This window comes from Vespula vulgaris, chromosome 7 (assembly GCF_905475345.1).
Source record: "Vespula vulgaris chromosome 7, iyVesVulg1.1, whole genome shotgun sequence".
Lineage (NCBI taxonomy): Eukaryota > Metazoa > Arthropoda > Insecta > Hymenoptera > Vespidae > Vespula > Vespula vulgaris.
In genome coordinates, this window is record NC_066592.1 from 4,642,803 (window position 1) to 4,659,619 (window position 16,817).

The 16,817-nt window shown below is 36.1% G+C and overlaps 1 protein-coding gene across 2 annotated transcripts in view; it reads right to left on the reverse strand.

Annotated features, from left to right (window-relative positions):
* Window positions 1-16,817, reverse strand: part of LOC127065281 (tyrosine-protein kinase Drl) — a 74,965-nt gene that overhangs the window by 4,050 nt on the left and 54,098 nt on the right. Inside the window, exons 4-7 of one of the 2 annotated variants that reach the window (XM_050997393.1) lie at window positions 11,943-12,117; window positions 6,355-6,538; window positions 779-935; window positions 61-328 (exon numbers count right to left, since the gene is read on the reverse strand). In XM_050997393.1, coding sequence (XP_050853350.1) covers window positions 61-328; window positions 779-935; window positions 6,355-6,538; window positions 11,943-12,117 — 784 coding nt within the window. Of the gene's footprint in view, window positions 1-60; window positions 329-778; window positions 936-6,354; window positions 6,560-11,942; window positions 12,118-16,817 lie in introns of both variants that reach the window. The other variant, XM_050997392.1, reaches the window with a different exon arrangement.

Here is a 16,817-nt window from a genome sequence, read left to right on the forward strand (position 1 = left end):
AATATCGTTAGATCGTAATAGAAAGGTCGAACGATTGTTCCTAAAGGGAACGTTTCTCACCTATGCAAGAGTCCACGACCATGCAGAAAAGCCCCGGCTCTGGCAACCTGAGCACCAACGTTCACCAGATCCCTGGTCACGGGATGATGATTCCCATCGGTAAGGTAGAGTTTCAGATTTAATTCTCCCTGCGTACTTGTGTACGCTAACAATGGACATGAACTGTCAAGGCAAGCTGCTGCCAAGGAGGCTATATTCGCATGTACCAGACCGGCCAATTGCGAACCCTCCACAACGAGCAAGGATGCTTGATAAGCGGATGCTACCTCTGAAAGTTATGATACTGTATTTCTAATCGATCTTTTTTTTATTATCCTTAAATGATACTTTTCTAACGGAGGAAATGATACTTCCTCTCAATTTTTTTTTTTAATTTAATCATTGATCATATTTCAAAGTGATATAAAAACTTTTATTTATTCATAAACTTTAATTTAACCTTCGCGAATACGTCCAAGCCGATTCGTAAAGATTTTTAATCCTTTATTTGAGATATTAAAGATATTTGTTTAATGGGACAAGAAATCGAAATATAAATGAAACTCGATCGATAATGGGTACATGAGATTTCCTACATTATCCAAAGTAGATACTCGTTGATCGGTCGTAGGCAAGTAGAACAACGAGAGTTTAGAACTTTTCTTATATTTCTAAGACATATACGTCTATTTCATTTTATTTGAAATAATAAGAATCGAGTTTTTCAAAATGACTTTACCTGTCACCGTTTTGATGATAACTTCTTGCTCCCGACCACCCATATCCAAAGTTCCTCTGTATACACGTCCAAAGGTTCCCTCCTGTACGAGATTACGACAGTAAAGTGCCGATCTCGGTACTGAAAGCGCTCTTGCCTTTTCACAGGGGTCAGTTGACTGAAAAATTTATCAAGCGAAACAATTACATTTTATAATTGAAAATTATATTCGTTTATTTATATCAGAATACATTAATGAAATAACTCTAGCAGGAAACATTTTTATATTAATTATTAGAGGATTATTTCAAATGGTTTTTCATATAAATATATCATACAAATCTTGTCATAAAACCCTTTAAATATAACTAAATGCATACATGTGACAGGTACATAAGCAAATAAAAAAAAAAATATGTATAGAAATAGAGAAAAAGTGACAGAGAGAAAATACAACGTTTAAATTAAAACACGTTTCACGTTATTTCGAGGATAAAGAAATGAAGAAAAAGTAGAAGATGAAGAAGAAATCTTCCGACATTTCGTCACTGTGGGTTGTCGACGTGTGTCCCCTTTGTTCTCAAACGAATTTCCATCGGTCCCTGTCGCGAAATGTAACGATGAAAGCCGACGTGGCACGGTATGAGGGCGGACTATTCATTAATTTCAATTTTACGGAGTTTTGCCTCCGGTTCATGCTGTACGTACGCTCACACGCCAACTTGTTCTGTGTATATATATATTTAATATATATATATTATATATATTATATATATATATATATATATATATATATACACATACATATTGTACACTCGTACATAGAACGTGGAGAATGAGAAGGGTAGCGGCGAAATAAAAGGAAGAAAAGCGGCGGAAAAGCGATTCCAAACGTGTTATCTCGTCCGGGAACAGTGAAGTTACTGGATAGGATGTATTCAATTCGGAAAAGGTGAGAAAGAGAGACATAGAGAAAGAGAGATATACAAATAAATTTATTTTAATGTTCGTAGTGAAATTAGACAGCTTAAACGGGAAAGAATGAAATGAACAAGTTAAACGAGCAAATTAATGTAAAAACTATGGAAAGTATCTATGATATTGTTAATATATTATAAATAAATTAAATTATATCTATAGTTAAGTATGAATAATATAAATTACAGACAAAGTAGATTAAATTTTCGTTTACCGTTTCATTTATAATTCATGGAAATTTAACAAAAGCCAATTGAAATGCACACTGGATTAAAAAACATTCGTCATATTTCTTATTAAATATAATTATGTGATATAATTCGCCCTTTATAAATAAATGTAAATTAGATATATGTGTATAAGGTGAGAAATAGAGTCGATGAACGTATAGAATAAAAAAAAAGAAAAAAAAGGAAGACGAGAGAAAGAGAGAGAGAGAGAGAAAGAGGGAGAGAGAGAACGAATAGGATGTTGTTCGGAGGTGTCGTGAGGGTCGTCTCGTCGTCCAACGACGAGAGCGATTTTATGAAAATGCAAATACGTTTGATTCCACGGCTTATCGGGGTGGTGGTGCCTGTAATTATAGCGAGGGTGAACTGCGAGCACAGTATCCGCGAACAAGCGAGCATTGTTTCCGGAACGAAAAAGTGCGACGCGACGAGTTTTACGCTAGGCCGATTTCGCTTCTTCCCTCGAACGCGAATTTCCGCTTTTCTCTTTATCTCTTCCTCGTTCTCCTTTCGTTCCCTTCCTTTTTCTATCTTTGTTGTTTCCGTATTCAGTTCATAACACACAACAGTCGTCGTCCGTCCTTTTTCTTCTCATTTTTATTTCGTACCACGTTATTCTTTTCGTTTTTACAATCACACTTGGCGAAAATGCGATTAATACTTGAAAAAATGTTGTCAACTGGCAAAATATACATACGAAGTTTTTCTCCATCGTAATGCACCTTCGTCATCGAAAAGAGTGTAAAAAAAAAAAAATAAATAAAAAAAAGAAAGATATATTTTTATTTTCTGTTCGTACTCAAATAGATATATTGCAATTTCGTATGACTGCCGTGACGTTTCCATTCAGCACTCGTAATACTATCGTAATTACGTCTATTATCGATATTCATTATCTCGTAGATATAAAAGATTGGAACAATAGAATATATAGGAATTTGATGAATTTCCGATAAGAGCGAAGAAAAGTCTTTAAATTTCCAATACTAATTATTCGACAATTATAAATACCGATTTTTTAATAATACCAACGTACCAATTAACTACTATCTCTGTAACGATTAACGATAACGGTATAGAAATAAATAAACATTTCCGAGTGACGTAGAAGTCGTGTTGGTAGCAAATGTAATATCAGAAACTCGTGGAAAATCCTATCAACGAGCTGGAGTGTGCTTATAATGGAGAATGTCGAGTGAAGTAGAAAGAGAGAAAGAAAGAGAGAGAGAAAAAATATTTTAATACGACGACATGAGTAGGATACGAAATCCAAATAAATGAAAAAAAAAGAAAAGAGAAAAAAGAAAAACGAGAAAAAAGGAGGGAAAGGAAAGGAAATAAAAAGAGTGAGTATCGCCGAACGAGATAAAGAGAAATAGAGATACAAAATGGATTTTAGTCAGACCGAAACGGAAGTAGATACATCGTAGGGACTAGAGAGGATAGGGGTGGAAGTGGAACTTTTATCCTTTTGTTCTATCACGATATCACGCTATCGATTCCGCGACGTGGCCGCAGGCAACCTTTTTTCGTTGGTCCGTGTGTGCACGAGGCAAGAGTTTGATTTATTTATCGAGTGGCTTTCGTCAAATATCGTGCCGGTCATGCAGGCCGTAGGCGCTTTAAAAGCTTCATTTTCAGGATACATTCGTGCATTTTTTTCTCTATCTTTCTCTATTTCTCTTTCTCTCTTTATCTTTCACACACACATATACACACTATTGTTCTCTTAGTCGAACTTCGAAGCGAGAAATAAGTCGACGATGCGGATTCGATTTAACTCGATGAAAGTTGTGTCCTAACTCGGGCTGGAAACGACGAGAGAAAACGTTGGAAAGAAGCTGCGGGACCGAGGTGAAAATTAATTAAATCCGAGAATCGGCTTACGCGAACGCTCTCCGTTGTCACTCGTACTGCTTTTTTTCTTCTCTTTCTTTCTTTCTTTTTTTCTTTCTTTTCCCTTTTTTTTTAGGGAAGGGCAGTTGCGTCTCTATCTCTTCTGCATCATCGTATATCCATTGGTAAAACCATATAGAGGATTTATAAAAATATTATATGTGATTACTTCTCCGAATATGAATTATAAATTCGATTACGTGATCGTCAAATCTATTGCTTTCATAGATTTTTTTTTTATATAACATATATATGTTTCATATATTTAATAAATTTATCTATCGTACAATATACTTATATTTAATTTCGTTACGAAGAATCACGTTTCACGGTGAGAGAGAATTTTCCAGGAGATATATTTCAGATCTCGTGGTTCTCTGAAACTATCGTCCTCTAGACTCAGGTCAGGGAGTATACCGTCTCAAGCGTATCGTTTTACCGGTACTAGAAAGATATATAGACTGAAGAGAGTTAAGAGAAAGAGCTAAGACGCGCGTTGAAGACAAGAAGAGAGAAGAGTTTCTTCTCTCACGACCGCGCAAGCAAGCGGGTATGTAACTGTTCGTACTCTTGCATGCAAATTGTAATGTGTGCGTAAAGAGGAGGTTGCTTTTCTGTTAGGGCCGAGACACATACACACTTACGTACGTCTCTGCTACCCGGGTAAATTGATCCAAGATCAAAGCCGAAACAATCACAGGACCCACTTTCAGCCACCCTTTGCCTTCCTACCCTCCTCTCATCCACTCCTTCAACCCACCACCTCTTCCTTCTCCTCTTCTTCTTCGAAAGCAGTTTGGAGCTTTGACGAAGAGAAAGAGAGAGAGAGAGAGAGAGAGAGAGAGAGAAAGAGAGAAAGAGGGAAAGAGAGGAAAAGCGAAGTAACCGTGTGTGTAATCTCCCTGCTTTCTCCGACATCTCCCCTTGTTACCCTCCCGACCTTCGTCACCCTCTTCTTTTCGAGAAAATTAACGTAAAACGTTGCTCGTTTCCATCATACTTCTCCCTTCTAGAATATAAACCACCTCCTTATTCGTGCCGGTTTTGGTCTCTTTGATAAACTCGATTAACTTTTCTTTACTTCCTTCGTCGCTTTTTATTCCTTTTTATTCTTTTATTTCTTTTTTAGCTTTGTTTTTATTTAGAAAGTTAGAAAGTGATATTATATGGAGAATGTTAATAACATTGTTTAGTTTACCCAGTCCTAATATTATGATTGCATTATTACTATTCAATATGTCTACTAACATGTTTTCTTAACAAATGTTATATTATTATACACGAATAGAATAACCCACGAAAAGGACAACAACCATATGATAACTTTAACATTTTGCGTGAGTTTCTCCCATCTTGTCCTTTCCCAACTGCCTACGTCCTTTAATATTAATTTTCACGAGAAGTTGTCTTATCTCGCTCTGTTGTCTCGTATCCACTCACACGAGTCCGAGGAATGGCGCGAGACGGGAGAGTCTGGAGAATTGGAATTTTCGATGAGACAAAGAGGGATAGAGTGTGTGAGAAAAAGAGAGAGAAAAAGAAACAGAGAAGAAAAGTGAGTGACTGAGAGAGAGAAAGAGAGAGAGAAAGAGACAGAGAAGGAGTAGGTGGGGAAGAGAGGGGAAATAAAAGATAAATAAGAAAAAAAGGAAAAGAAGAAAAAAGAGCAAAGGAAAAAGACTACACGTGTAGATATGTATCTCCGACAAGAGCCGAATCTCGTTCGGGACTCGTTCTATGTGTGTGTGTGTGTGTGTGTGTGTGTGTACCTACCTATGCTTGCTTTGAAATAGCTGAATAAAGGGCACGAAGAGGTGGGAAGGATCGGTGCAGGAAAAGTTCACCCTGGCAAGCGGCTCGCTCGTCTGCGAACTCGATAAACTTTTGAACGTGGATTTTCTCGGTGTATACGAAAAGAGAGACGAGACGAAACGAGACGAGACGAGACGAGACGAGACGAGACGAAACGTAATTCGAATAGGAAAGAAAAATGCGCTAGAGGGAACGAAGGAGATGTTTTTTCTCTGAAATCGTGAGGGGATCGACGGAAAAAGATATTTACCTACTTTTTGCGATTTGTCTCTCAAAAGAGTTCGCAATACTTTCTTCAAGTGAACTCTCTTTCTCTCTTTCTCTCTCTATCTCTCTAGTTCTCTCTTCTGCTCTCTCTTTCTCTCTCTCTTCGTCTTTTTCGAAATTAATATTAATATTTATAGGAAGAGAAATTTATTGATAACATCGGAATCGTTGATCGTAGATGCAAATGTGACATATAATAAATTTTGGTAGAATAAAAATGTTTGATGATTGGTCAATAATCTTTCTATTAAAATTCTATATAATATCTTATATAAATTCGATCGATAATATATAATATATGAATTAAATGGACAAATTTCTTTTTATAAATACATACATACATACATACATACATACATACATACATACGCTCGAATCTTTAAAAGTAAGAAAAATATTTTTCTTTTGTCGTACCTGACTGAGATGCGTGACATGACTGGCAGCGTAGTAACTCGCTCTGGATCCACAAGGTCTCGCATAAAGCGGTTCCAGGTCGGCGATGGTCGCGTAACTTCCGGAATTCGCACTTCCGGGCCGTGGGTCGACTCTGACCAGGACCGAACTTCTGGCAAGTCCGTCGGTGTCAGCTGCCGAATAGCTGCAGCAAGGAAGAGTTTTCCTGAAAGGATGAGACGGCACGACCGAGTTAATCGCTCGTCTCCGCCATTGCGGAGACGTGTAATAGGAGCGACGAGATTTAGAAATTTTAGGATGATTCATTAATTCTTTATTTCAAATTGAAGTAACGTGAAATTATTCGACAAACTCGAAAAATTCTCTACAATAAATTATTATTATTATTATTATTATATTACTAATATATTTCTTACTAAAATTCAAGTCATTTGGTAAAATTGTATTCACTGTATATGTACACACACACATATATATATATATATATATATATATATATATATACTCGATGATTGCAAAGAAATAGGATCTCATACAATTTCAAGTGACCCTGTACATTTCTACGAGAACTTTTTGAAATGGAAGGAAAGAAAGAAATAAAGAGAGAAAAAAGAAGACAAGAAATAAAAAAGAGAAGGAAAAGAAAAAGAAAAAGGGACGAAGAAGAAGACGAAGAAAATAGAAAAGAACGAATTTGCTTCGAATGCGTGGAATACGCACTTGTCCGTAGTGTAGCTACCAAGTAACATCGTCTCGGCAACGTCGAGGTAAACGAAGTTAAAAGGGAAAAAGCCATAACGAATTTCGAACGCGAAAGGCAGAGTCGAGATGAACAGAAAAAGAGAGAAAGAGAAAGATAGAGAAAAATATAGCTTGCTTTTCTCGTTCGAGAAGAGAGAGATAGAAAGCAAACTCCGAAAGCGGAAGCGCCAGTCTATTCGCCTGTCTTTATATAATCTTCAACGAGGAATTACGTTCGACGTCGAGAGCTCCTTTGGTTCTCTCTATCTCGCTAGATTTACATTTCCTCCCGGGCGAGCAGCACCTCCAGCGCTCTGGATCATCTCTTCTCTACCCACACCCACTATGTATCTATCTCTCTCGCTCACACACTCGCTAACTCACTCGCTCATTTTCTCTCTTTCTCTCTCTCTCTCTCTCTCTCTCTGTTTCTCTTTTGGCGAGTATCGATGCTACGTCAAAGGATAATATTCTCCTACGATCGAATTAGTTGCTCGGATAATATCGAACGGATTCGATAATTCGCTCGATGCTCTGCTTCCTATCGATTTCCTGCTCATCTATTCCATCGTCCGTTATTAATATGGACAAAATCAGACATGTATACACGAATTGTAAAAATTGAAACATTCCGACGTATCTATACGATATTTGTGATAATAAATCTGATTGTAAACTTGTTAGTATTCATCGATTTGTGAGATCGATAAAAAATAACGATGGTATAATAAAGGGAATGAGTTTAATTTTAGACAAAGCACGTAGAAATCCTGGCGATCTATTAGAAGTTTAAGTTCAATTTCGTATAATCGACGGAACGTGTATGTATTTATTTTGTAAATGAAAATATGTATTTTGAAACGAATCTGCCGTTTCATGTTGCAGAATTGTTTCATATGAAATACTGCTTCTATGAAATATTCGATTTTTTATATCTCGAGGAAAGTATAAAATTTTTTGTAACGAATATTGTAGCGTATATAACTCTGACACGTTATACATAGATTGGAATACCGATAAACAAAGCTTCGTTATTTCAATGCAAGACGAAATATTCGTTATCACTTGCTGCTACCGATTGTCAGCAATATCTACTAAATATTTTGTATACGTATTAATAAGTACAGAAAATGTAGGAGAACATATTATCGTAGTTTTGCACTGTTATAACTTTTGAAACAATTCGATTCGTACATACTATATGTATATATAACTTTTATTAATTAGATACGTTTATGATTATACGTATATATAATGTACATGTATGTACATTAACTTTGAATTTCTATTTTAAGTTTATTGAAACATTACGTGTATTTAGCAAAACACAATTTTATTCGTAAAATATTTTCTTGTAAAATAAACGACTTAAGTAATTTATTATTATACCTTCCATAAAGATTATTTTCGTTAATACGTCCGACTTATAAAAGTCTTGTTATTATTTATAAAAAGTATGACGATTCTGAAATCAATTTTTAAATTGTAATGGACGTTGAAATATAAAGGGAATATCAATTATTTGTTTTTAATGGAACTTTTTTCCATGCAATGAAACAAAAAAAAATAAAAAAAAAGAAAGAAGTAAAAGAAGAAAGAAAAAATCAAACTACATTCGAAACATATTTATTCGTACATCTGTCACTTGTGAGAGAAACATCGGTCAGTTATAAAACGATACACACCCTGTATGTATCTACGTATCTATATAAATGTATCGCATCTACTACATTGATCGAACATACGTAAAGATATATACACCTATAGATGATAAGCAATAAAGAAAAAAATCGTATTTTCTCGGAACAGAGGTGAATTCCGATTTACACCATTCTTGTGCTCAACGGTACGCATATCTTTCAACAAGAACTGTCGGATTACTATGTGGCCGTGGATATAGGAGATTTCTTCTTCTCCTCTTCTCTTTTTTCATCGAATAAGTTTTAGATCCGAAGGTGACGTGTGAAATTCGTTCGTAGCCCGCGGGGCAACGCGCTTTGTAAAAGGGTGGCTTTGGTTCCACCCTCGATAGTTATTAAAGAACGTCGATGCCTGACAAGATACACGATATACCGTACGACGAAATAAATAAAAAATAAAAAAAGGAAGAGAAAGAGAGAGGAAAATCGAAACGTAGAACATCGTTGGTGAGGGTAGATTCTCTTTTTCTTTGTCTCTCCCTCTTTCTCTCTCTCTCTTTCTCTCTGTCTCTTTCCCTACCTCTCTCTCTTTTTCTCGCGCGCGTCGATTCGATACAGAACCGTCGATATTTTTCATGGATTTATTGCCCGTTTCGTGTATGTAAATCTGCCGGTACAATTTACCGAAAAGTCGAGTGAGCGAAATAAAAAAGAAAAAAGAAAAAGGAAAACCAAGTAGAGAAAGAGAGAAAGAGAATCGTGTTTCGTCAGCGACATTCGAAATAACTGGAATACTGACAACCAGAATTTTCTCGCACTCTTTTTCTTCATATCGTTTCCCCCCCCCCTCTCTCTCTCTCTCTCTCTCTTTCACTATTTCTCTCTATTTCGATCTATCTATGTATTTTTTTCTTTTTCACTATTTCCGAACACATTCCGCAGACTTTTCAAGAGATAAAAGCGTATCAGTCGCATTGCATTCGAATTTTTCCCTTGGACTATAACTTTCCCTAACCCGATTATAAATTAGTAAAACTATAAAAGGAGATAGAAATAGAGAGAAAAGAGAAAGAGAGATATAGTATTAGGTATCTAGGGTTAGATCGTCCAACGTACATATCAACGAACTAGTCAAAATAAATGTCTGAAGTTGGAAGTCTCTCGAGACGTAGCCCGCTTGAAATAATAATATAAAATGTGTCTCTCTTCCTCTCTCTCTCTCTCTCTCTCTCTCTCTCTCTCTCTCTCTCTCTCTGTCTTTCCTACCTAAAAGATCTGTTATTTCTTTTCTATTTTCTTTTTCTCCAAACTTTATCGTTCCTTCGACGACACATACCTATCTATGTATCTACAGCATGTATATTAACGTGTTAAAATGTTGGAACGGGTAAGTAGAATAGCTCGAGGAAATTCTACTCTTCGAAGAAAGTTCTACTCTTCGCTCGCGTCTTTCGTGCATCACTTTAACATCCCCTACCACTTTACCACCACTAGTTCCGAGAGTCGAATCGCAGGAACGCCTTTTGTGCGTTGAGTTCGACGTAGGAACGAGGAAGGATCAAGGAAATGTAGGAAGATGTGGAGGTAGGGGGTAGTGAGGCTGTAGGGAGGGAGTTGAAGAGGGAAGAGAGGTAGGAGGTTGACTGTGTTCTCTCGAGCGAACGAATGTAAAATCTGTATCTTCTCCCTTTCTCGTGGCCTAAAAGGGAAAATGTCTCGTGTGTAAGAGAAAGTGAAAGAGAGAGAGAGAGAGAGAGAGAGAGAGAGAGAGAGCCTGGAGCTCCGTTTTCCCGCGCGTTATCAGGGTGGAGAGCCTCAAAAGAGCTAATATATCTCGAGGGAGACAATTGGCCCGCGTCGAGGTTCCTCCATCGCGAAAACGAAGATAGGGAGTACCTTCGAAGAATTTTATCCCCTCTGTCCCCTTCTATATCCTCTAACTTACGGATATAATCATGTAGTTTAATATTTAATGCAGACCCTAATGAAGAACGATAATAATTTCTTTTCTTCTTCTTTTTTTTCTTCTTCTTTTTCTGCTTATAGTAAGGTGTAGCTACAAATCTGTATATATGCGTATTCTATATGAGAGGTAAAGGTAGATCATTTTTGTCGAGTTATGTTACTTCAATGAAAAGAAGAAAGCTTTTAATATCTCTCTATGTCATTATCAATTATAGGTGTAAATGTTTTCTTTCTTTCTTTTTTTTTCTTGACGCATACTGATTTAACAGGACAGAAATTCATTTATTTCTTTCTTGAAAAAAATCTGATATATCATCTCGGTTAGAAATGTAGTTATGTTACGATTAGTATAAAATAAAAGAAACAAGAGAAAGAAAAGAAACAGAATAGAGATGAAAAGGTTATTGATCGAAAAACGACAAGGTTATCTTGGCTCGTAAAATTAAACTATGACACGGATAAACTCGAAAGGACAGACACGAGCTATTCGTGTAAAAACATGGAAGGATTCAAGGGTCGAAATGGGGGAAAGAAGAAACGTGCTTCTACTTCATCTTTCGTCTTGCTGAAGCCGCTCAAGCCGTGGGAGGACAGATCTCAAGGAACCGATTGGTATAGTCGTGCAATAAAATGTCGGATGGCGTGCCAAGCGACCGACAGATCACCGGGTCTTATTGAAAGGATATTTCATTCGGACGAGTTCCTATCCAGCTTATCCGACGAATTTCTCGCGGGGGCTGAAGCAAAAATCCCACTTCCTCCCTTTTCCTCTTCTAAAGGGAAGTACCTTTCTCGCTTTTCTTCGAGAAGGGGAAGAAACGAACTCTCGACTGCATTTGCGATTTTTCGTTTCTTATTTTTAATAAAAAAATCCAATGAAATTTAGCCTAATAACTTTTATGATAGAATCGTATAGAATGTAGCACTCGAGTGATGCAATTGTAAGTATCGAATATTTCAAATATATCACTATATATTAATAGTGAATAGTTGTTGTTATACTTCATATTTTTACTAAAATTCGATGTGTACTAAGATGTGTATTTTTGTTTTTTTCATATCACAGCTTATGACAATTTCTATCACTTCAAATTTCGATAAAAGATCGTATAAGAATTATTTTTTTAATTTGTTCCTTAAAAGAAATACTTTAGTAGAAAAAAGGATATTTTTAATTTCCGCTTATCTTTATAAAAAAAAAAGAAGAAGACGAAACAAATCCTCATTTGTTACAATACTTACTGAGATTCCTGAACTCGTGCCTTGCTGTTGCGAATGTACAAAGCGCTAGCGACACTGCCGATGACTAGTATCAAAGCACAGGCACAAGTAGCAGCAACGTAGAGCGCACCAGCACCATTCACCAAAGGACCAGGCTCTAAACGTACCGATTCGTTACGAGGGGGTGTTTCAACTCCTGAAAAAATAGCACGAATGTTGAGTGTCCTGATAAATCTTCTTTATCGTCTCGGAATCCAATCGAGTTTCACAAATAAAGACTCGATCTTGAAAACGATATATATATTCGATATTCTGTCTTCTAAAAAATCATTTTAAATAAAATAAACTTATTTTAAATGATGAACAAATTTTTTTTATGTACGTATGTATATATAATTTCATGTTTTGGATACGTTAGCAATATTTTCGTGAAAAAATTTTTAGTCAATTTTAATTATTTTCATACAGGTATTTGTATATGACGTAGAATTTTACGTTCACATATTTTTCCATATGATATTTTACAAACGATGTATCATATTAATAATTTCATTGCTGTTTCGATAAGCCCTCATTTCTCATTTATATCCCCAAAATTCGTCATACTACATGCGCGCTAACAACGATGCTTTTTACACGATCAACGAGTTCTTTCGATTCATTGGCTCGCGCATGCTTCGTTATCGAGTCCAATTTGCTTTCCGATGTATTATCGAATTTAATATTATTATATTTATCGTATTTCTCTGAGATAACGATATCGTTGAAACGAGATTTTAGCGTTACTATAAATTATTCCGGTTTTATGTAAATTCATTTGCTTTTTTCTTTTCTTATAGTAATGAGTGTCACGAGAAAAGAGAGAGAGAGAGAGAGAAAGAGATAATTCACACAATCGGATTAAAAATACTCATATCAATTTAAAGAATACATTTTATAACTCATGAAAATAAATTATTTCGAACAAGTAGATATTTTACTGGGCGATATCACTTCAATATAAAATAATTCGTACAAGAGAGTTTAAAAAGTTATTATCTTAGAAAAAATAAGTACCCAAGTTCATTTTCTCAATACTTTTTATAGTCATTATACTTCCAACGAGAATTAACGACAGACGGAAATTATTAAAGTTATTTTCGCAGGGACGCGACGTTTTATTAAAATAAAGTCGTTGAAGTTAACAAAAAATTTGCGTTTTCTTTGTCATCGACAGGCCGTTATTATCGTCAAATGGAAAGTACGTAGAAGAGCGTTAAAACGTTATTAAATCGAGGAAATGCTCTCGACAGGACGTTTTCTCGGCGATCGAACTCGTCGATAGATCCGACGTGTCCCTTCCATCGAGAGAGTCGCGTCGATTTCATCGTAGAAGTAGTTTCCGTTCGTGTCTCTTCTCTCTTTTTCACTCTCTCTTCCTCTCTCTCTCTCTCTCTCTCTCTCATTCTCGTTGGTCGATCGATACCACACACCATCGCACTTATTGTATATGCATGTACGTATGTATATATGTATGATTGTACGTTTATACGTTGGACGTATCACGACCCATGTCCATCCAAAGCCAACGGGCTAGCAGCTTCGACGAACCATGGAAAGTACTCAAAGAGATCTCTTTGATCTCATCTCACGAAGCTCGAACAGCCAAACGATGACTTTTTTACCACGTACAGCCACCATCAAAATTGTCCAACATTCCTAAACGATTTTCTTCTTAACTATTCATTCCATGTGAATTCTTATTGTGTTTGTAATTTTTTTTTCTTTCACACTTTATATCTGATCATAATGACGATTAAAATAACATGTATGTATATATCGATGGTGTTGTAAATTTTCCAATAAGCAAAAAATATTACGTCGGATAATAAATTCTATAGAACAAATTATATTATTCTATGTAACAAAAAGATATATATATATATATATATATATATATATATATATATATATATGTATGTATGTATATAAGGTATCTATGTATTTCATACCATTTATATTCTACGTTCTTATCATATATTTTCATGTCTTATTTCATTTGTATCAAGAAATTTTCATGAAGAAAAAGCAACACTACGCCAAGATTAGTTTCTTAGGCGAAAGCTCGGATCTCTTTGAGAGATATTTTCCATTTTTTTCTTCCTTTTTTTTTCAAGTTTTGTTTAATGTTTCTTCGCCCTTCTGGAGTTACTCCAAGTTATTTCGTAAATCGAGACCTTTCCGCACCAATGAAGAGAAAAGCAAAAGTCATCTCTTGGCAGCATACTAGAACAAGTAAATAAGGCAACAGCCTCGAAACCTGTTTGCTAAGGATGAAAAGTTTCGCGTAAAGAAAGAAACGTTGAGAAAAAGGAATAGGAAAAGAGAGAAGGGTAAAAAAGGAAAAAGGAAAACTCTACTATCTTTTCTACTCGGTGCGAAATAATATCAGTAGCGTGGATTTTTCTCTAAAATCGAACAAGGATGAAATATCTTGGAGAGAGAATAGAAATCACGCGGGAGATGAATGCATAACGAGTGTAATATTATCCTCAAGGCTGTTCGTCATCTTTCGTTCGAAGTGTGTACGAAGTTCAGCGACAGATAGGAAGAAAATACGAACTACAAGAGCAATAAGGGAACAGTGTTACTCAGCATGTACTTGTCATCACATTGCTATACAAGCTTGTGTGAGTCATATTCCTCTGAGGTGTAACCTAGCAATTAGGTTAGTATGCGTTAGAGTTTTAGTGTTAGTAGATTAAACTCACACTTTTCCATTTTTATATCGTACCGGCCTAGATTGGCCCGATTTAGCTCGGTCCAATGGAACGAGATATACGTTATCAACTTTTACGTACAAAATCTCTATATCTGATCTTACATTGCATTTTAAATATTGTAATTTTAAATAATGTGTTACTTTGTGTGAATAGTAAAATTAAGAATATTAATTCGTAAAAATCATTATAGATAAGGGCATAATATCCGAAATCTTTTGAAGATGTAACTAAACTTTTGAACAAGTTCTGTATCTTCTTGCAAATTTCCGAAAGGAAGGAAGAAGTTTTTGAAGTAGAACACGAAGAATCATTAAAAGCTGAGTTAGGCCTTTTACTCAAATTCTAAAGTAAAGTGTTATCAGACAGTATCAAACAGACGTTAACCGAGATTTAGGGTAGCCCGAAATGAAGTCCCTTTCGAATTAATTGTATGACCCTTCTACCGAATTGCTATCTAGGACTCGAGCCAAAATCACCATCCTCGTCGACCACGAATTTAATTCCTACGAGACTCGCACACGAATCTTCTTATTACCAGGTAATATAAGAAAGAAAGTCTCTTCCCTCGAATTGACTCGATCGATTCTTTACCTCGGAGTCTTTACTCGAAAAGCACGAGTATAATAAAGGACTTTCGAACTGAATGAGAAAAAAAGAAAAAAGAAAAGAAACAAGAAAAACGAAATTCATTTACAAACTTATTTAAAAATAATAGAATCATTTAAATACGATTAAGACGTGCAAGATAATTCTATTACATTACATATTTAAATTCGAAGATCAAAATTAAAATTAACATAAAAATTAAAAGTACAAATTAAACTTGCGGGATTAAACGAGGATGAAGATTTATATGGCTTTCGTCTTCGATAAAATAGAAACACACTTTTCCACCAATTACACGATAAAACTACAAATCTGTTCTCGCTCGATCACTAGGGAAGAAGAGAAGAACTCATCGAGGACTCCCAGAACCTTTCTGTCTCTCTTTTTCTTTGTCTCTCTCTCTCTCTTTCTTTTCTTAGCTATCTACCTCTTTCTCTTCTATCTCTTTCAGTACGAGACTCGTTTACTTTCGAGTGGTCTCGAGGTTTGAGTTCGGATTGCCGCAGGATATCTTCGATAGCAACGACGCCCTTCGACCGATCCTTCGTTCCAAGAAGAAAAAAAAGAAGATGAAGAAGAAGAGAAAAAGGAAGAGGAAGAGGAAAAAGAGGAAGTCGAGATTCTATACTGGAGATCGACAAAGGAGAATATCTTTCTAGGCTGCGCGCGTTATCTCGGAAAAATGGGACAAATATATCGATGAGGTTTCCTCTTCAACTTCTCCCCACTTTTCTATACTTCTTCAAGGCTATCCTCTGACCTCTCTTGATCTCTCTCTCTCTCTCTCTCTCTCTTTCTGTCTCTCTCTTATTGTCCTCCTCTTTCTCTTTTATTAAATACACCGATCCCCAGAGATCGAATTTTTCAGGGCGAATTGCTTTTCGTTGTAACTTCACTTCTCTCGGTAACTGGATCTGAATCCTTGTTTGTCGACTCTCTCTTTCTCTCTCTCTCTCTCTCTCTCTCTCTCTCTCGCTTTTCCTTATTTTTTTCGTCTCACCTTTTCTTATATATCCTTTCTATCGTCTGCTGACTGTATGTCATCCTCTACCATCCTTCAGTCGTTCGATATGTAAACACGTAAACACGTGCACGCTCACATCGCATACGAATATTTCGCGAATAGAAGAGGAAAAAATTTGACGACAGAAAAGAAAAAGAGAAGAAGAAAAAAAGAAAGAAAGGAGGAAAGAAAAAGAATAAATAAATAAATAAATAAATAAAAAGGTTCGTAGGAGGAAAGGAAAAGAAAAAAAGTATAGTAGTATTCGGCGAACTGCAGGCGACGTCTACGATTCGTACCCTTCGATTTTCGTGCCTGCGAACCGACGTTTCATTGACAGCCGACGGTGAAATTTATGTGTCACGCGTCGAGTTGCATCCATCACCGTACGCGAAACCATTAATTCTTTCGCGAAATATATATCAGTCGTATCGACGGAACAGGAAGAGATCGTGCTGCTCGCGAGTCTTTGCCAACAGAGATCGACGATCGTACCGGAGTTTGTCGTTTTAAGGCTAGTCTATG